Source organism: Cynocephalus volans, chromosome 1 (genome assembly GCF_027409185.1).
Source record: "Cynocephalus volans isolate mCynVol1 chromosome 1, mCynVol1.pri, whole genome shotgun sequence".
Taxonomy (NCBI): domain Eukaryota; kingdom Metazoa; phylum Chordata; class Mammalia; order Dermoptera; family Cynocephalidae; genus Cynocephalus; species Cynocephalus volans.
The window spans coordinates 234172051-234195126 of record NC_084460.1 but is presented as its reverse complement, the minus strand read 5'-3'; the positions used below and the strand labels follow the sequence as shown (position 1 = coordinate 234195126).

Sequence of the window (23076 nt, the reverse complement as noted above, 5' to 3'; positions counted from 1 at the left end):
CCAAGACTGAGGTTTTCTTTTAATATCAAAATTATTATTCCCCACATTATCTTCTAATTGGGAAAATACATGGAAAAAAGCTAATTTGTATTTGTAATTATTTTGTAATTATGTTTAATTATAACAGCATTTTCATAGATTTAAAAAATATAAAATTATTCATATTATTTATTCACTTTCCAGACAATGTTTAATTCATTTTTCCATTTTTTATTTTTTGACAGAAGATGATCAGCTACCTTACATAATTTTTGAAAGGTTACAAATAGGCATAAGCCCTGGCTATATCAAATTAATCAAAAATAAACTGTGTAACAATTTATAGTGTTTATGTAGTTTATTCTGTAACATTTATAGAAAACCATGTAATAAATAATTTTAACTACAAATCTGCCTTTATTCTACTTTTTCAAAATTTTGCAATTAAGTATTTTTGCTTGTACAATATATAAATTCTCTAGAAAAAGAGCAGAAATGCCTTTTCTTGAGGTGTCCATTTCAGGTACAGACCCTTCATCTGAGGATTTTTCTTTGGTTTCCAAGTCTTACTCTTACTAAGAGTTTACTCCTCCAACCAGAGTGGCAAGTTTATCCTAATTAGTAATTAAATAAGTGGCTTCCCTAGTAAGTTTGAAAGAACTCTTTAAAATCCTTGCAAGTCCTAAGTTTAGAAATTTTAATGATAAAGAGTCTTTCTGACTTAGGTGGTCGTATAAGCAATTCAATATCTTTACCAGATTGAGTTAGTAGTTGGGAAATATCCTAGGTCAAAATTTCCTTCTACTATGATATTTGCCAGTGGATACATTCTGGGATATTAAGCAAGAATTTCTGGGCCTCTAACTTCTCCTTTTGATAATGTCTAGCATTTTGTGTGAGTGTGTATGTGTGCGTGAATGAGTGTGTGTTGGGAAAATAGAATAATTTAATCAGGCTCCCCTCGCCTCAGGGCCGGTTGGGGGTGGTTCAGTACACATTGTGTGTATGGGGGTCAAGTTAGTGCACCAGCGCGGCACTGCCATGTAGGCTGGCGTTTACTGCCTGGGGCAGCGGCTGTCAGCACGACCATGCTTTTCCAAACCTATGGCTTCCAAGGAGCTTTTGGCCGGTTGCCTAGCTCATAGACCTGTGTGAATGGGTCTGGTGACCCAGCCTGGCGTATGAAGGGTTTGTGACCCAGTCTGTGAATGGGTTTGAGGGGTCTGGGGGCTCCAGACCCAGCCCTCGCTCAACCATCGGCCCAGTCGGCAGGATCACCGGCAGGTAAAAGAGCCCGACAATTAGCATGGTCACTTAGCTTTACAATTGGCGTCGTGAACAGGATTAAGAGCTAGACAAATGGGGCCGTGGGAATGCCAGGCCTTAGCCTAGCCAGACAGTGTGTGTAGAACTTTATAACTGATTTTTTAAAAGACATGTTCTCTTTTGAGATTTCTGCTACTTTGTTGACTTTGCCAGCAGCTATGAGGTATAATATGGGGCAAAAAAATTCATAGGTGGCCCCCAACAAACTACCTCTCTGAGAAGCACTGCTTGTTCTCCAGCTCAGCACTAATAAAATATTTTCTGGTAGCAAAAACAATCAATATGATTCCATTGTTGTACTTTCAGAGTGTGTGAATTTGACTCAAAAGGAATTTAGGTAGGAAGAAAAAAATACCTTGTTTAAATTTTACAACTCAATAAATGGAAAATTAGGACACTGAAGAGGGGATTTTCCAATAGTAAATTCCTCATCTACTCTGCCTTCTTCTGGGAATGATTTTAGGTAAACTTATAAATTAAAAGAGATTTGGCTCTAATTCTCCTTAGTTCAAGCTCTGAAGAGAGCGTGGGTGTGACTGATCACTTTATAACTTCAAAGCCCTAATATTTAACCACCCCTAAAGAAAGAATGGGAGAGTTATATACAAATGATAAGGAATGTGTTCCTAACATTTTATAGCACTTTTGAACAGCCTTCCAAACTCACACTACATAAATAACATTCATAAAGATAATCCAGCATAATCCTGGTATACACTACTTTCTCCAACCTCTAATACATTACCAAATCATTCTTTAAGCCCATTTCAAAATTCAGTTTTCCTAATAAACCCTTCATAATTCACCTCAGAACATTTCCCATCCCTGTGGAGGCTATTATTTCTAGAACTCTATGATCCTTCCACACACATGACATGCTCTGGGTGGGCTCTGGACAAAGGGAAGAGATGAATGGATAGCAAAGATTTCCTAATGCTGGCTACATAATTATACGAAATGGTATAATGTTTAATTTGTTTAATTCTTGGTTTATATTGTTCTCGTGCTGCTTTTGCTCCTCAATATCAAGGGGCCTAACTTTGTGAATTTAGAGCCAATTAAATGACAGTAGTGTTTGGGGGGTAGTAAATATTAGCTAACACTGATGACAATGACAGCTATGTTAAAAAGAAAATACACTTCAATTTCCAAGAGGGAAAAAAAAGACACTCATAGTGTGTCAAGCTTCTTTTTGAACAGGACAGCAAAAAGACCTGCCACCACTGTGTTGAAAAGTAACGGAATATTTTTGATGGCATATCGTATGTTACTTTGGCCTGTGTACAAAGATCACTGAGCATCATACACTTTAAACTGAGTATTTCAGTTACTGTGATACATTTGCACTTATCTATCATCTACCCAGTTTCCATACTATACAAGAGTAGACACTATAAGACTAGATATTTCAGAATCGGGGCTAGTCTGTGTCAATGAAAGAGAATGAAATTTACCCAGTGGTCACTCCTGGATTGAGCCTGACCATGACACTCAAATTCTAACTTAAAACTTAAATTCTAACTGAGCTAATTGACTACAAATCAGACAAAACCTTACAGCAAAAGAAAACTGAAAATAGTTGAGAAACACAAGAGAAAAGTGTGATGATTAAAAAAAAAAAAACTTAAATAAAAATATCTATAAATCATCACTTAAATGCTGACAGTTTTAAAAATTTGAAATGAGCTAATATTTACAAAAATTAACAAAATGCCATATTTTAGTGTTTCTAAAATTTTGCACCCAGGGTATTCAAAAGAAAATAAGGATGGAAAACTTTTAAAGCACGGACAAAAAACTAGTGATTAAGATAAACATCATAGAGTTAACCCAGTGGTATTCCAGTAAATGTTTAACTGGCTTCTCCCCTCCCCCAAAAGCATACATTCAGTATAAATTTTATTTAAATAAAAAATGCAGAACACACAATTTACAAATAATAATAATTTATAAATACTTTCCATTGTAAGTCCATGTAATCGATTCTCACAGAATTGATTAATTGATTTTTGCCTAATTTTTGTATCCATAGCCAACCTCTAGTTGCAAAATGACAGATGAGTGTAGTTTGGAAGTGAACATTCATTGGCATTTTCATTTAAGTGAGGGAGTTAATGGAAACTGAAGCAAAAAACACTGAAACTTCACTGTTCATCAATGATGTGAATGACTTCTTTGCTGAATAGGATAATGATTTGGAATACTACAAGAATATTTGTTCAGCTTTTTGTGCTATTCACAATGTAAAAGCTACAGAAACGACAAAAATTTAAACTTAATTTGCATTATTCACATATTCCCCATTATTTTCTTAAGTGTATACAATCTAAAAAACAACAAATGAAACTCTGATCCATAGTGTTTGCTAATTTCCGTGGTGTAAATACCCCCACCAGGGCTGATTTCAAGCTACTGACCTTACATCTCTGAAGGTGCAGTTGGAAAGAGATGTCGTATACTACTATGCAGTATTTCTACCACTGAGATATAATGGATGCAAATAAGCTCAAGAGCATGCATAACAGCAAAATGCAGCAAAGTAATTAGAAAATGATGTTTTGAGTGGTTATTACCTTTGTTTATAAATTAATTTAATTGTAAGTTTGTTTATTTAATTTTAATATGGCCATGTTTAACAACCAGCTCACAATATTTTTGAACATTTAACACTTGGCTCTTGCAAGCCTGTACAAGCCCCCTCCAGCACTCTCCTGGCCCAACTGACACATTATGTTAACGTAATTTTCTAGGGGAATGATTCAAAGTACAAAATAAACCAAAGAAACATAGGCAATAGAAAAAGAGCTTTTTGATATGTGTAAAATAATATTTTTTAGAATTTTGCTATGGTGATGTTTATAACAGATACTTTCACCCAACTGTCCTGAAACCTTAGATAAAATGAATGCAGGTCATATTATTCAGTAATTCTAAGGTAACTGATTTTGTTACTTCAGATCTAATACAATTTTGAAAATTGTTAAACTGGTTACTGAGAATAACCACACACACAAAAAAAAGGTTCTAAAGAAAATTTTTGCATATGGCAAAAGCACTTAATACCTTGGCAAGCATTTTGCTGTGATTTTATAAATATTGCCTAGACAATACAAAGGTAACTTTACGAAAAAAAAGTTAAAGGCAAGAGCAAATATGCAGATGTGTCAAGTTGTAAATTGTTATGTTTTTACCTTATAAATAATAGATGCACAATGAAAACTTAAATGATTTGACAATAATTTTATTGTATAGTTAGATAATTAAGTTATACCCACATAGAATTCTGTAAATGTTAAACTCAAGCCTGGATTAAGAATTGCCTATCAGAGGAGAAAAAGAAGGCTTCATTGAGCACGTACTTTGAGGCTTCCATAAAAAAGGTGTATGGTTAAGAGCTCAAAGGTGAGAGTGAGGCTGGCCTGGGTTTGAACCAAGCTCCGTGATTTACTAGCAGTAGAACTCTGGGAAAGTTACTAAACTTCTTGAAATAAAATAATACCCATTTCATAAGACTGCAGTGAGAATTAAATATGTTAACAACATGTAAAGTGTAAAAGTAAATATCACTTTTTAAAACCTCACTTTTTTTTTTTTTTAACCACTTGAAAAGAAACCCTCCCTTATTATGAGGTTGGAATGAATAGACTCAGTCTCTTAACTGGAAACTATAAGACATGCTAACTGGAGCAGTAGCGATTGGTTTTATAACTTGTATTTTCATATATTATCCACTTGCCTGCTGACTGCTGTGTGCCTGAGCCAAGCACAGGTCTACTCTGCGGTGCTTTCCCTGCTTGCTACCTTTCCCTTTCCTAATCTCATACTCTGAGTATATACTTTCTCTCTCTTTCTTTTTTTTTTGACCGGTAAGGGGATCGCAACCCTCGGCACAGTGTGGTCAGCACCACGCTCAGCCAGTGAGCGCACCGGCCATCCCTATATAGGATCTGAACCCACGGCCTTGGCGCTACCAGCGCCACACTGTCCTAAGTGAGCCACAGGGCCGGCCCTGAGTATACACTTTCAATTCAATCAACTGCATTATCTTTTCTCTTCCTCCCTCCATCCCTTTCTTTGGTTTTTAAGCATCAAGTTACTACCCATATCTTCTAGCACATTGTCTTTGATAAATGTTCCAGAAAAATTTCCATAAATACTTGTGTCAACACTTATTTCTCTGTCCTGGCATTTACACAAAAGTCATGCTTTATTGGTGTTCTGATAGTGCCTAGAGTTCAGGGGAATGAGTCCAAAAGACATCAAGCAAACTCTTGCTGTGACTATTTCCCATAAATCATATCTTGGAGTGCACTCATAAAAGCTCTCACATGTTTCCATTAAGATGGTCCACAAGAGAGCTCTGCAAATGGCTGATGCTAATGAACCCATAGATATTTTTAAAGCCTGATGTGGTCAATTAAGGGAGAAGCAGCTGCCAAAACACCCCCATCTCCATGGCTCTGAAGTGCTTCCTGCAAGGAGGTGCCACAACGCCCAGTCTTACCTACCCACTCAGTCATAACATTGTCAGCAACTCTTCTTCTTTTATCCTATTACTCTGAGAAAATAAAAAGACAATACTACTCAACAAAAGACTGGGGTAGTTCAGCTTCAGAAAAATCCAAGGCCAAAGTTCCGACTATCAGCCCATGGCACTGGAACACAAAGGTTTATGATAACAATACAAAAAGTTTATGCATGAAAGAATTAGTAAGCAAAGACAGTGTATTTGATTTGAACCCAACCCGTGTAATATTTATTGAGATTTTCACATTTAAAATGGAATCTATGTGCTAACAGTGGATTGTTTTACTAATTAACAGTGCTGTTTTACTAATTAACAGGAGATCCAATTTTCTGAATTGGATGTAAAATGCTATGAGATGTTTGAAAGTGATGCTAGAATGGGAAAATTTGAAAGTGATGCTAGAATGGGAGACAGATAATGCAGTTTTCAACAATCATTGTGGTATGATGGTATTAAACTACAGGATCCAGAGTCAGATTGACGTAGGATCAGAAGCTGGCCCCACTACTTATCAGCTTTGTGATTCTGGGCAGCTACTTAAAATCTTTCGAAGCATCAGATGCCTCACAGGTTGTGCTAATTAAGTAAGCTAATGCACATAAAATGTCAGCACAGTCCCACCCATTGAATGTTTAATGAAAGTTCAATAAATGCCAGTGATTATTATTCTGAACTCATGATTCTTTTAGGACTAATGCCAACAGGAATGGAAAGAGCAAACTTTGGAAATTCTTACTTCCATAGCTGCTGCGATTCATCCATCCCCTCTTGTCATACACTTGGCTGCTTCTCACAGTTACACGATCTGCTTGCACTGAAGATATTTGCATTTGCGTTCCTCATCTAGATCTTTCCCAGGCTTCTCTCTCACTTTGCCAAACACATAACCATCATGTGTCTTTTGTCTGGAGACCTAATCTCTGTTTAGTTATTTTTTCACAATAGCTATTAATAAAATAGTGTTGATGCTCCTTAGAAATATCATCATCATCATCATCATAGCTAACATTTTTTAAGGCACTTATGAAATATTGAGTACAATGTAAAGTATTCACTAATTTTAGATTATAATGTAGGTACTATTTTTATCAATATTTATAGATGAGAAAACCAAAGGTCAGAAATATTATATTACTTGCTTTTAAGTAGATAATATTTTATGAGAACTTAAGTAATCTGACTCCAGACACTACATTTTTAACTACAAATAGACTGTTACCTATATGTGGATTTTAATAGTCATCCCAAAGGGATCATGTTAATGGTGAGAATTTCAGTCATGTGGTAGAAGATATTTTAAAATAGATAAAGCCTCTTAAAATATATTCCCTGAATGCCTTCATATTCTGTTGACAAGTAGGAAAGTAGGATTGAGCTCACCAGTATTAAAATGCAATTAGCACATAAATAAGACAAATGTAGATATGTAGTTTTATAAACAGCATTTCATGACATCAGATGACCATGTTTTTTAAAAAATGTTCCAGGTAAATTATTCCTTCAAATTCTTCATTCTTTTATGACTTTTTAAAAGAAAATTTCAGTTAAAATATTCCTTTATGGTCATGAGATGTTCCAAAGTGGGCATTTATATACTTCAGCTAAAGACAGTTTTGAAGATAGTTTTTGAAAATCATTAAGTACATGAATAGTCTACTTATTGCTCAAGTTCTTCATTGCCAATAGACCAACATACAAACAACTCCTTATTCCAACCATCATCCCTTATTTTTACTCACCCCTATATTATTAAACTATCTTTTTCATAGTTCTAATGTACTATACTCTGAGTGCATTTTCTTTTCAAATTAGACAGTCGAAAAAAATCCATTAAAATCATTTATATGATTTTCATTTTCTGTAGAATCTATGAGCTAAAAGCACAAGATGAAATATTTTATTGGACTTATGTATGGGTGCATTAATAGTACACAAGCATAAACATTGAAATCACAAAGATGTCCTTAAATATGATATTATAAATAACTGAATCAAAAGGGACTATCAGAAGCATATTTGGAGGGAAGAGAAATTACCTGAATCTTATGAAAATTATAGTATCTTGAAAATCAATCTATTTTCACATTTTACAAATAAAGAAATAGGTTAAATGATTTAACTAGGGTCATGGCTAATTGTAACAACTAAAACTAGAGTAAGAATCTTCTGGCTCCTTGATTGTGGCTTTTCAATTACAGCTAATTGAATGAATTTGCAGTGGAGTCCCATTCTCACAAGTTCAACTGATGCTCTAGGAAAAGAAAACTCATAGCAAACCTAAATATTTTTCTTTCACAATGGCTCCCAAATACAACTACTTTGCTGATGATCAATTAAAGAAACAACACCTTAGGGAAAAAATATTACCCAGGACTTACTGTATATACAGTATGACAGTGTATAGGTACTTTATAAGCACAGAAGGAATTGCCATGGGTGATTTTTCTAAATGTCACTGTGGAGCCCAAAGCCTAATGTCTGGGGAATTTATGGCTCCCTACATTTTAAAACTCAGGCAATGAAATAAAAATACCTCAAGAAATAAAAATACCTCAAGAAAATATTTGACAATGTCACTTGGCTATCACTGCGGACAAGATGAAGGCTTTAAATAGATTTGTTAAATCTAGTTCTAATTAATGACCAAGTTTGACCTGGAAGCTTCTAATGTTTTCTAAAAGCTGCAAGGCTCTCTGCTCTTCTCTAATAGGAATACAACTGTAAACAAGACAGATATACAAAAGTGAACCAATATATTACACAATAGTTGCAAATTGTGATATGTGCTATTAATGAAAAAGGGGGGAATTACTGAAAGAGAAAATAATGGGGATGGGGTGGTAGCATGATCCATGGACTTTTATCCCATGTGAAAGGCATGTTAAACTTGCACAAGTATAACAGGATGTATTAGTCCGTTTAGTGTTGCTATAACAGAATTACCTGAGACGGGGCAATTTATAAAGGACAGAGGTTTATTTGGCTTATGATTCTGGGACAGCTGCATCTGACACGGGCCTCAGGCTGCTTCTACTCAGGGCGGAAAATGGCAGACAGCCAGCGGGTACAAGCAGCTCACATGGTGAGAGGAAGCAAGAGAGAGGAAGCAAGAGAGAGAGAGGAGGTGCCAGGGTCCTTTAAACAATCAGCTCTCGTGGGAACTAATAGAGTGAGAACTCACTCACTACCCCCACAGGGAGAGCATTAATCCATTCATGAGGGATCCACCCCCATGACTCAATCAGTTTCCAACACGGCCACATTGGAGATCAAATTTCCACATGAGTTTTGGAGGGGACAACACATCCAAACTCCATCATGGGAATATAAAACTTATATAGTAGGTACTTAAAACTTATATTTAAAAATTGTAAAATATTTCAAACTTCCATAAAATAACATGTACTTAATACCCATATTTAATGGATGTTAATATTTTGCCAAATTTATTTCAGATCAATTCTTTAAAACTATAAGTAATGACAAAGTACAGCTAAAGCACCCCTGCCCATTCTTCTCCTCTTCATCTCTGGAGGTACCAATCCTCACATTGCAGTGTATTATCCCTTTCTATCTAGATTTTTACTTCCCTAAAATAAAGTGTTGTTTCATGTGTGTGTTTTAATTATGTAAGTGCTATCATACTGTAGAGTTTTGCAAGTTATGTATTTCACTTAACAGTATGTACATGTAAACCTGGCTATTTAATTCAATCTGTTATCCAATTTATCATTTATAAACAAACTACAGTTTATGTAATCCTATGCTGACAGACAATTAGTGTGTCTTTTAACTTTTCACTACTGGGTCTCCTAGGTGATTGAATCATCTAACGTTCATGCCAGTGTTAGGAGAGTTCTGCTTCAGCACATGCTTGTCAATACATGGTATTGTCAGACTTTAAAATGTTGCTAATCTAATGATATATGTGAAATGATGTCTTCTTTCTATTTTAATTTCTGGTTCTGAATGGAGTTGCTCATCTGTTCATAATTGTATTAGCCTTTTTTTCTGTGTATTATCTGTTCATGTTCTATGCCTATTTTTTTTATTGCATTAGCTCTTCCTTATTTTTATAGTTCTTTTTATATGCAAATACTAATTCCTTGTCAGTTCATGATTTGCAAATATCTCCTTCTAGTCCGTAGCCCACCTTTTCCCTTTCTTGATGGTGAATTTGGTTTATATACAGTTTTATTTTAATGTACCCAAATATATAACATTTTTTATACTTCATGCTTTTTGCATATTACTCTGACAAAAATATATTTCCACAAGTTTTTCCCTACAAGTTTTACAGTTTTGATATTTTTACATTTAGATCTTTATTTAGTTCATTGTCAATTTATTTTCAGTTATAATATGAAATAGAGATCTAATGTTATCTTTTTTTGTTAAAAAGCCATTTATTAGAATAGTCCCTCATTTCCAACTCATTTGCAGTCTCCTCTGTTGCATGCCAAGTTGCCATTTAAATGTCTGTCTGTTTCTAAGCTCTCTATTTGTACCATGTGCAGACTCTTGAGATAATTCCATGGGTTTTAACTATTTTGACATTTTAAATATTGAGATCTGTTATAGTAAGCCCATTCCCCCACCCATTCCTTATTCTTTTTCAAAACTGCACTTGGCCATTTTTTAGCCCTTGGCTCTTTCATAGGAATTTTAGGATAAGTTGGACCTACGTATTTTTTTTTAATGTGCTATGGAAAATTTTAATTACATAAAAATGTAGAAAGTACAATAGTAAATCCCTAGCTTTAATATTTTTTAAATCTCATTTCATCTATCTCTCTATTTTGCTGGGGTATTTGAAAGTAACTCCAAAATATCTATCATTTTTTTCTGTCAAAACTTTCAAACCCATCTCTAGAGATGAGGACTTTGGACCTGCATACATTAGATGGGGTGAACAGGAATGGCTGCACTAAAGAACTGATTATTAAGGTGAAATCTGAACTATAAGGAGTCAGTCACAGAACCACTGTTACAGGTAAGATCTCAGGGCAAGGATGTTTGTTATGTTCAAAGAACTGAGTAAAGATCAGTGAGGCTGGAGTTAGGAGCTTAAGTAAGAGAAGGCAGAAGAACACAGGCTTAATTATATAGGGTTGTGGAGACCACAGTAATGAGGACAATTGAAAGTGGTTGAAGGATTGCTGAATAGAGAAGAGGCTGAGGCTGAGACAAGAAAGGAAGCAGAGGGAGCATCTGGAAGGCTCCTGCAGCAATCCAGAAAAGAGATGATAGTCATGGACATAGGTGGTATAACACAAATGGAGATAGGTGTATTGATTGGGATATATTTGTATAAGACATGACTTTGGTAGAAAAAGCAAACATATAAGAAGGCAAAAACAATTTTTATAAAATTTTAGCAGGTTAAAATTAATACATAAATCTAATGTTACCATTTATTAAGTAAGGCTAAATGTGATGTCCCATTACTAAATTTAAAACATCAAACAAGAACTAAATAAACTGTATTTATATGATGTTAGTGATCTGACTTAGCAAAGTTTTTTTTTGTCCTAGCTGATGCAAAGGATGGTGAAGGTGAAAGTGACTTGAGTTTCCTCAAGTGTGTTATACAGCTACTGCATAAACAGCTGCACAGCATCCAATTAAACTGTGATGTTTCTGCCTGGGAAAGCTATATATAAGCAAATGAAACCAGAAAGGTACATGTTAAGAATGCATAATTACAGTGGGACCCTATTTAAAACACAGTTCACCATTACATGTATTCAGATATGATAACCAATAAATCAGGATTCTGATATATCACAATGACATGCATCAAAATCATAAATTACAGAGTTTGCTTGTAAGTGGTATTTATTTTCACTAATGTTCGTGCTATTATGAAATCATACAATAAAAAGGCATCTTTTCTTTTTCTTTATAAGGTTTAGTTGTACTAAAAAAGGCAAAGATTAACAAAGCTAAAAGTTATTTATCCAGCATTTAACAGTAATTGAATCAGCACCAGTCTAAGTGAAAAGAATACACAATTAAGCTCTATATATCTCCAGAAAAGATAAGGTGCGTGTACAAATAACTATAATGTAAAACAGAGTACAGTAAGTGTTGGAGAAGTGCTATTAGACTGTGAGTTTCTGCAGAAACTGCAGCATTTCTCATTTACTTTTATAGGTCCAGCTCCTAGTAGTAGGGTAGTGAATGGCAAGTAGTAAATGCCTAACAGGTGTTCATTCATTCATCCACGTATACAAATACTTGTTATGTGCTTATTAGATGCTAGGCATACAAAGACCTTGTTCCTGCCTTTAATGAACTTATGTTCATTTTTTCAAAACTCAATTTGAGTGCCTGCTTATCAAGGTAAGGATACATAGGAAGGCAGGGTGCAACATGAGGAAAAGACAAGGAGATCTGCTGTGTATGAGGTAGAGGTGGAGGGAAAGTGACTTGAGACTGATAAACACTCAGTGCTTTGAGATGAAAGAGAAAGTCTACTCTAGGCACCGAGAAGGAAGATCCTGAGACAGGAAGGAGCATCTGAGCTTGAGAACACATAATTTTGTCATTTTTTCCAAAACTTCTTAAACATTTTCAGGTGTTCTAAATGAAAAATGGACATGAGTAAAGGGTAGAGAGTGAAGGATATGGGGGTAAAGTGGTTAAGAGTCCTGGCCTACAAATACAATAAAAGACTGAAATAATGGAACAAATGTTGAAAAAGTGAGTGGGGGGATTGGGGGAAAAAAAGAAAAAGGAAAAAGAAAAAAGTGAATAGGGAGAGGAAGGAAGTGGAAGAAAAAGAGGTTGTGGTCTGAGTTTGGGATACTGGAATTTTATAGTTCAGAGGTAGACCTGTTCTAGTTTGTAAAAATATTGTGGGTGATGCTGTGGACATAAGCAGCTAAATGGAGTATGGCAAAGGACATGAATGGAGTGAAGTAAAGAATCCAGGATAGGGATGGTCAAGGAAACATGAGGCTGATGGGCTCAATGAACCATCACATGGCAACTGACATCCCCAAATTTGGTAGAAAATACTAGGATGGGAAGAAGAAGGAAAACCATTGCCAAAGCCTGTAGATGTTGGTGAAATACCAGGAGAGTCTAAGGAGATGGTGAAGAGGATGCGTAGAATGAAAGACTTGGTGAAGTTTTTATGGAGAATGAAGTATTTGAAAGGAACCTTGAAGCAGGTATAGAACTTAAATAGTCAGAGATTGGGAGACAGAGGAAAAGACATTTCAGCCTGAAGAAGTAGAAGTGGTTAACTATTTCTGATTTATTATTACCAGAGTCCACAATCTCTCAGATGAAATGATCTGATAACAATTCCATTGTATCAGTCAATAGGACTTTCAGCATATTCAAGTGAATATTTTCTAAAAGGACCACTAGCTCATATCTATCTTCCTCCACTCAGAATTATCCCAGCTACTTAACTTCCTTATCTCCAAAAAACTAAAGTTAGCATCTAATGGTTTAAATGGTTTATGTCTGGTGTTCAGATATGGACATGACCTAGTCATAATACGTATGATCCTAGATATGATCTGCAGCTGGTTCCAGGTCTGTTCCCACAAGCCCAAGCTAATTGGTTCTTTTCCAACATAAGGGGTGCAGAGAGTCTGGGGGAATCTCTTAATTTAATAGTAGCTCTTCAGAGGTGCCTTTATTTGTGCTGCTTATCTTTTCCTATGTAGTCTTGGCTCCAACTTATGCTGCTATTTTGGATTCTTTTCTTAGAATCATATCATCAGAGTAGAAAGGAGATTTTGAGGGTTATGAGGACCTACCTCCTGCTCAATCAGAGACTTCTAAAATTCTCATGTTCAGCTTCTGCCTAAGCACTTCTGCATTGTTTGAAGAATCATTGGTTCAGAAAGTCGACTGCCATGTTTGTCTTTGCTAAAGTAAGTTCTGGGCCGAGCCCGTGGCGCACTCGGGAGTGTGCGGCACTGGGAGCGCGGCGACGCTCCCGCCGCGGGTTCGGATCCTATATGGGAATGGCCGGTGCACGCTGAGTGCCGGTCACGAAAAAGACAAAAAAAAAAAAAAAAGACAAACCCACTGCCAATATCATCCTGAATGGGGAAAAGCTGAAAGCTTTTCCTTTAAGAACAGGAACTAGACAAGGATGCCCACTCTCACCACTCCTATTCAACATAGTGTTGGAAGTACTAGCCAGAGCAATCAGAGAAGAGAAGGAAATAAAGGGCATCCAGATTGGAAAAGATGAAGTCAAACTGTCCCTGTTTGCAGATGACATGATCCTATATATCGAACAGCCTAAAACCTCTACAAAAAAACTGCTGGAATTGATAAATGATTTCAGCACAGTAGCAGGATACAAAATCAACACACAAAAATCAGTAGCATTTCTTTTCTCCAATAGTGAACATGCAGAACGAGAAATCAAGAAAGCCTGCCCATTTACAATAGCCACCAAAAAAATAAAATACTTAGGAATTGAGTTAACCAAGGAGGTGAAAAATCTCTATAATGAGAACTACAAACCACTGCTGATAGAAATTAGAGAGGATACAAGAAGATGGAAAGATATTCCATGCTCTTGGATTGGAAGAATCAACATAGTGAAAATGTCCATACTACCCAAAGTGATATACAAATTCAATACAATCCCCATCAAAATTCCAAAGACATTTTTCTCAGAAATGGAAAAAACTATCCAGACATTTATATGGAACAATAAAAGACCACGCATAGCCAAAGCAATGCTGAGCAAAAAAAATAAAGCTGGAGGCATAACACTACCTGACTTTAAGCTATACTACAAAGCTATAATAACCAAAACAGTATGGTACTGGCATAAAAACAGACACACTGACCAATGGAATAGAATAGAGAATCCAGAAATCAACCCACACACTTATTGCCATCTGATCTTTGACAAAGGCACCAAGCCTATTCACTGGGGAAGGGACTGCCTCTTCAGCAAATGGTGCTGGGAGAACTGGATATCCATATGCAGGAGAATGAAACTAGATCCATACCTCTCACCGTATACTAAAATCAACTCAAAATGGATTAAGGATTTAAATATACACCCTGAAACAATAAAACTTCTTAAAGAAAACATAGGAGAAACACTTCAGGAAATAGGACTGGACACAGACTTCATGAATACGACCCCAAAAGCACAGGCAACCAAAGGAAAAATAAACAAATGGGATTATATCAAACTAAAAAGCTTCTGCACAGCAAAAGAAACAATTAACAGAGAGTTAAAAGACAACCAACAGAGTGGGAGAAAATATTTGCAAAATATACATCTGACAAAGGATTAATATCCAGAATACATAAGGAACTCGAACAACTTTACAAGAAGAAAACAAGCAACCCAATTAAAAAATGGGCAAAAGAGCTAAGTAGGCATTTCTCTAAGGAAGATATACAAATGGCCAACAGACATATGAAAAAATGCTCAACATCACTCAGTATCCGGGAAATGCAAATCAAAACCACACTGAGATACCATCTAACCCCAGTTAGGATGGCTAAAATCCAAAAGACCCTGAATGATAAATGCTGGCGAGGTTGCGGAGAAAAAGGAACTCTCATACATTGTTGGTGGGACTGCAAAATGGTGCAGCCTCTACGGAAAATGGTATGGAGGTTCCTCAAACAATTGCAGATAGATCTACCATACGACCCAGCTATCCCACTGCTGGGAATATACCCAGAGGAATGGAAATCATCAAGTCGAAGGTATACCTGTTCCCCAATGTTCATCGCAGCACTCTTTACAATAGCCAAGAGTTGGAACCAGCCCAAATGTCCATCATCAGATGAGTGGATACGGAAAATGTGGTACATCTACACAATGGAATACTACTCAGCTATAAAAACGAATGAAATACTGCCATTTGCAACAACATGGATGGACCTTGAGAGAATTATATTAAGTGAAACAAGTCAGGCACAGAAAGAGAAATACCACATGTTCTCACTTATTGGTGGGAGCTAAAAACTAATATATAAATTCACACACACACACACACACACACACACACACACAAAAAAAAAAAAAACCGGGGGGGGGGGAAGAAGATATAACAACCACAATTACTTGAAGTTGATACGACAAGCAAACAGAAAAGACATTGTTGGGGGGGAGGGGGGGAGGGAGGAGGGAGGGAGGTTTTGTTGATGGGGAGCAATAATCAGCCACAATGTATATCGACAAAATAAAATTAAAAAAAAAATAAATAGAAAAAATAAAAAATAAAGTAAGTTCTCAAAGTAATACCACAATGCTGGGTAGATACGAATTGTCACTGTATATGCTGGGTAGATATGAACTGTCCCTGTATGTCCAAGATGTATTTACTATTTGGAGTATATCATTTTGACATGCCTGAAAGGTCCTAGCATACAGCCTGTACCATAAGATAGACTATATTTATTGAAACAGAATCTAAATCTTCAATGCATTTTAAGTGCCTGATAAAGAGAACAGACATATTCTAGTCATATTTCCAGTAAAGCTTCATGTCAAAATCTGTTTTCTATTGATTTTTCATGTCCAATCTAATTATGCAGCGTAGAATCAGTGGGAAGGAAATGACACTGGAGAAATACTCACTTGGGTGCACATGGTGGTATATTTATGTCTCGTGTACTCAGAGAGAAGGGGGAAGTAACTAAGGAAGAAAGGAAGGAAAGAAGGGATGAAAGGAGGGGAAGGAGGGAGGGACAGAGGGAGAAAAACCTAGATTCTAATTCCAGCTTTTGGATAAATAATAAATACATCTATGAATGTTCATTGCTACTTTTACCATAAACTTATTTTGGGCGGGGCGCAGCTGACAGGTTTGAAGATCTGAACCCTTGACCTTGCTGTTATAACACCAGACTCTAACCAATGGCCCTAATCAGCCAGCTCCCCATTTCTATTTTTATAAAGTGTGTATAATAATGGCTCCTAACTACACAAAAATTTTTAGATATTGAAGGAACTCAAGAACATGAAAGTGTTTCATAAATTAGAAAATCTCATTCCTATGTTAAACATCCACTACCTGCTTTCATGTGCAATTTAGAATGTCAATCCTTTTACCTCTCGATATTTTCATTTCCTGAATACTATACATGTATTTGTAAAAAAACTCTATTTCAGGAAAAATAATGTGTCCCTTTTGAAACCCTGTTTCCTCACACAACTTCTCATTACTTATGTGAAGTACCAAGAACCTTGAGAGGGCAGGAAAAACAAACAAACAAACAAACAAAAAAACCATTTCTCTCTAGTTTCTCTGTAGCTCTCCATTTGGCAGTGCTGAGTAGAAGCTGATTGGCTATACAGCCATAGGTCTGCTGCTTCTATCTCAAGGGATGTATAAGACACGACTTGGTTGTATACTAGTTGCCTAGCAAAATTCAGAAGTCCAAGGAAAAAGCCATAATTCCATTATTGATTTATAGTTGGAAGCTTTTATTATCATAATGTGGTACGCTACAAATATTTTGAATATTTTAACAGAAAGCTTAGAATAGCATGGAATTTTCCACTACCATAGCTGCTGACATGTACCAAACAATCTTATTAATTTCTATACTTGTAATGACAAAATTTTGTTTTATACAATATGTAAAGCAATGGATACATGAGATATTTTAAATTTCAAAGATGAACCTATAATAAGTGAGATTTAAATAAGAGCAACTACATTTTAAAGAATATCAATGTGAAACTAAATTGTCTTCTAATGCTACCCAAATTTGATAGTTTTCGAAAATCCTTCTTTACTCTGAGACAGGTAATCATTTTTATTTTTGAAAGCGGAAAAAAAAGATTAAAGAGAAAGGATTTATCAATAATAACATTTCTGAAAGTTTATGACCACAGACTCACATCTGATAAGACCACTGCAGATAAACCCGTATCTTCATCCAGTTGAAATAATAAATAAAACATTTTCTAAAAATTTGTATATCAGTTTTTGGACGAGAAAATAATCTGATATACGTTTTTAGAAACAAGAAACCTTTTTAGTTACTTCTCTCACATTAGTTAAAATGCTCAGATCTTTTATACAGCAAATATTCTAGGTAGAATTTTTGTCTTTTTGATTTTTTATTATTGCTCCCACTTTCTCTTTCTCTCTCCATAATGTGAATATAGTGAACAAAGCAGACTATAAAATAAAAAGGGAACTTTTTATTAAATCATTAATTATCTTTAAAAATCATGAAAAATCTCTGCCAGATTCTTTTAAATTCAATGTTAAATCAGTATTTTAGTAAACTAACCACTGTCACTACCACTGATATTAATTGACAAGCTGAAACATTTCAATAATTTCTTAGACATCATAAAATAAGTCTATTTTCTTCAATGGGAAAAACAATCTCCGCTGAATATAACTCATAGAAAAGTCTTTATTAGTTGGCTGAAATATTACATCATTTAAATCATCAGGCCATTTCCATCTTCTGTTTGCATACATAACCACAAGGTGAAACATAACCATCACTTTAGCTGTCTAAATTTGAAACTTATTTGTTGGAAGAACAGACATAATATTAACAGAAATAAAAATTAATAAATATGAAAATTCATCATCCATCATACTAATCCCTCAAACAAATCAAATTGTTCTCAGTTTTGGGGAGCCTTTGCACATGCATGGATGTTGCCTGACGGTATAGCTAAAATTTTGCGTTCTGCTTTTCCTACTCAATGTTAACTTATAAGCATTTTACATATGGTCATAAAGTCTTCATAACTACCATGAAAATAACTGAATGAGTTACCATAACTTAACAAATCATCTCCCCTCTCTTTGACGTGTTACCTTCTCCCTCCCTCTTCCTACCATCCCAATTTTTGGGAACTACCATGAACCACCACCATTTTCATTTATACAGTTTTCTCCTTGTTTTTGATGTTTCTTTCTTCAGATAAATTCTCGGAAGTACAGATGTATAATATTTTTATGGCTCTTATATTGCCAAAGTGCTTTCTACATTTACTGCCATTATAACCACATGTGTACCTATGATTTGTACTGCAACCTTTGCCAGCACTTAGGTATTAATATTTTTTATTGGAGCGAAGAGTACTAATTTCACAGGGGTGAAATCGTCACAACTTCATACTAATAAAATCTCATTAGTAATGTTTTAATCTGCATTTTTATTACTTTTGTTGTTAAATGCCTTAGAATATTTGCTAATTATATTTCCTCCTATGCAGATTATCTTTGGGGAGGTATGACTTAGTGTTTATCTCAAAAATTTACATGCGTTGTTTTATACTTTTTCTAGAAAATAGCCCTAGAGCATATTAACTACAATTTTTTTCAATATAAATTGCTTTTTTTCCCTTTGGGCTTTATTTTTTTGTAGCAGGTAAGTTTAATATTTTTACATCATTGAATATGTTAAGTATTTTCTAATGTAATTTTTTCCCTATTACTTATTATCATTCCATAGAATGATCCTACCAAATATCTGACAAATATGCAACTTCCTTCATGATTTCTCTTTAAGAAAATGTATCTATTTAATTCATCTGGATTGTATTTTGACCTATGTCATGAGATGTGACTCTAAATTACTTCTTTTTCAAATTTGCTAGTACCACAAACTATTTATTAAATAATCCTTCCTTCTCAATATTCTATAATGCTTATTTTCTTATATATATTAAACTCTTGTATTTAACATGCTGGGATTGTCTTTGCTGTCCTTGAGCATTTTTCTTTGCTTAGATAGAGCACGGTACAAAAGAAACCCCATCAATTATATTGTTTTCTATTATAATTTGATATCTGGGATGGCTTTTCAACATTTATGGCTTCTTTTTAAAAATATCCCCTTATTTTCATTAGCTCATTCTCCAAATAGATCTTTATCATTTTATCACCTTTTATGAAAATTCAGTTGAGGATTTTATTGAGACTGTACTGTTATATTTATAAATTAATGGAAAGCATTAAGAGCTTTATCTTCATATCCAGAAACATAATCTGCCTCTTCACTAATTCAAGTCTTCTTTTATAACTCACTAGATATAACATTTGAAGGACATGTCCAATATTATATAATTAAGAGGAAGAATGAGATAATGGAAAAGGTACAGACTATGGAGTGGGACATGTCCATATATCTACATTCATACGTGATCTTGGGTAAAATGCTTAGCCTCCCTGAGCCTCAGTTATTTCCTTTGTAAATTGGAAGTGGGGCTACTTACTTTCAGATTTCTGTAAACGGTAGGGATAATGTACATAAAGCTATTGGAGCATAGCATGTGTCCAATAAATGCTGGCTATGTCATAAATTTTAATATAACATGTGACTAGTACTTGACAGTTTACAAAGTTCTTTCATGAGTATTATCTTACTTGCTCTATTTGATTTTCACAAAGACCTATGAGATGATGATGTTGTAATTATAACTACTAGTATTGACCAAAAAAGCAAACATATATTTTCTTCTGAATCAAAAGCATAAACTCATTTCATATCATGATATACTTAAATGTATGTATAGATCACCTACATCACACAATAACTTTGTTCTTGAATACTTTATGAATATTTCTGCTATAATAACTGTAATTGTCCTTTCATTCTATTTTCTAGTTAGTTGTGCTTACTTAAAAGAATGCTGTTGATTTTAATACATTTATTTCACGTTCAACAGTTATTGAGTTTCTTATTACCTCTTAAAAGTATGTTTGAATCATTTGGTTTTTCAGGTTGCCACATTTCCAAAATAAATTCTATATTATAGAATCATGCTTTAATAAAATCAGCTAATTGGAAAACCAAAAACTAAGACCAGCTATCTATCATAATACTGTGACATGTTAACATCTTCCTCTTTAAGAAACATAAATTCAAAAATATTATTTAGCCGTTACCAGTCAATTTCGTTTACCTTATAGATTGCGTTACATTAAGAATTTTTCACATCAGTCTTTTAAACCTCACAGTACCTTGTGTGACAAGCAGGGGTGATTGTTACAGTATGGAAAAAAAAAAAAAAGGAATCAAAGAGAAAGCATACATTTTTTTTTTCTTGGTGGGTTTTAAATATTATCCTTGGGGAAGAGAGAATAAAGGGATAAGCAGGGAAGAGGCATTAGACTGCACACACTTGCATATTTAGGAGAGTTTTGGTGCCTTCATCTCTTCTTAATGCATGGCTGCCTAAACTCCTTCTCACTGTAACCTAGACCTTCCGCTCCTGATTACAGCTTTATATCTTTTCTTCCACAACAATGTTTTTTTGTCATGGAACGATACATTTATTTTTTTTTAACCTGAATTTACTCTGTCATTCCTCATCTATTCCTAGACCACGAGGTGCTTCCTTGGAAAAGCAACAATAATAATAAAATGCCTTTTCTCATTGAATCAGTTGGTTAACACAATCAAATCATTCACTGCCAAAACTAATCTAATTAAAGGAATCCAACTGAGTTGCCTCAGAAATATTTTACTTTTAGTTAATTGTTCCTTGGATTTGATCGATTGGAAAAAACTTTTTAAAAACATAACTAGCAATAAAGGTGAAAATAAAAATGGCCAAGATGACACCATTATTTTTACTGTAGAGCCAGACAAGCAGCTTCAGGTATGATTTCAGTACTCACGAGTGAAATGATTAGAAGTGGATGGATTGACACTGTCCCCACTGTCAGCACTTTCGCTGCTGGAAACTTCATCATCTGATTCCCGCACAGATGAGCAGGGTGAGGAGCCATCAACTTCTTCAAACTTCCTCTTTAAAATTCCACTCATAGCTGCAGCGCTGTCACATGTACCTGTAACAGGAACCGGAGCAATGGAGCATTGAAATATTTGACCGCTGAGTGTGTAGCCAAGGTCTCCAGAGTCATTTTATGTAGCTTTTTATACATGAGCTGAGCTTTCCCTTGAAAGGATCCCAAAGCAGATTTTCTTTTTCTATTTTAAATTAACAAAAAATCAAATTAAATTAAATATGAGTATTTGACCATTTGGTTACCAAGACGTTTCAATTTTTTTAGACATACTTCATTTTAATGTAATATCACTATTCCTTTTTGTTGGCAAATTGAGAAAATCCATGAAATCCTGCGAAGAAAATAGATGCCGATGTCCCCTGAAGTCCTAAATGACTACTTCATCATATAAAACTCATCCGGAAGAAACACAAAAGAGTATATAAGGACTTTATACTCAAGTTTTAAAAGTTAAGAAACCTAATTATCTGAGCACAATAAAGCATAAGATATCAGCTCTGAATTTTAGCTAGTTTCAATTTCAATATTGCAATAAAGTGAAATGTGTCCCCATGCTACCTGGTTGCTGAAGCCTCCATTTTTTTCAGGCACTTCCTAAGCTATTTAACTGGGAGATAGCATTAACTGAGTAGGAAGGGTTGGGGGTGGAGAGTGGATGTGATTTCCTCTAAATAATTTCTCTTGGGTGAATGGGCTTTCCCCCTCTTTCTGGGCTGCCCTTTCTCCATCTTCCTGATTTTACCTTGATAAATGCACAGTCTTCTAAAGAGCATAAACTTTCTTTGCAGTGTGAAGATATTTTAGGGAAAAAGGTACACATAAATTAGCTTAGATATATGTATATGATCTTACATTGCTAAATTAGATTAATTTAACTGAAATTATTACTAAGTCAATTTCATGCATTTTATCTTACACCTCATTTATGTCAGCCAATTTGAATTTTTGTCTAAGTTCTTGAAGCCATTCTCTCCTTTTCCTGCCAGATTATAGTCATCAGTCCCACAGATCAGCAGGAAGCAAGACCCTTAAAAACTATCTGATGTATCTCAGTACTGCTTTCAGAAATCTCTGAAAGTACCCCTCTCTTTGCAGATCACAGAGCAAACAGCCTGCTCAGATCCCCTGAGCTGCACCAGCTCTCCAATGTCTAATTTAATAGTTTTCAAAGTGTGCTACCTGGGTCAGCAGCAGCAGCATCACCTGGGAGGGAGATGGCTAGAAATGCAAATTCTCAGTTCTCATCCCAAATCTACTGAATCAGAAATTCCCTGGAAATGAGGCCCAGCATTTTGTACTTCATGAAGCCCCAAAATCAGGTGATTTTGATGCATACTCAAATTTGAGGACCATCTGTCTAACTCCTAGTCTGCTCTTCAGCACCTCCCTTCCTGAACTTTGACCTTCCTGGGGTGTGTCCACACACCAGCCTCAGAGTCGCTCAACCCAGCACTCAATTCTGGGTCAAAATCTCTTCTTTGGCCATCCCTGGGGTGATCT

At 35.2% G+C, this 23076-nt stretch overlaps 1 protein-coding gene across 1 annotated transcript in view; it reads right to left on the bottom strand.

Moving 5' to 3' along the window:
- The window catches only part of CSRNP3 (cysteine and serine rich nuclear protein 3), a 71982-nt gene extending 50360 nt beyond the window's left edge, over positions 1 to 21622 (bottom strand). Inside the window, exon 1 of the mRNA XM_063077910.1 lies at positions 21445 to 21622. Coding sequence (XP_062933980.1) covers positions 21445 to 21592 — 148 coding nt within the window. The 5' untranslated portion in view covers positions 21593 to 21622. The remainder of the gene's footprint in view (positions 1 to 21444) is intronic.
- Positions 21623 to 23076: the final 1454 nt, after the last annotated feature.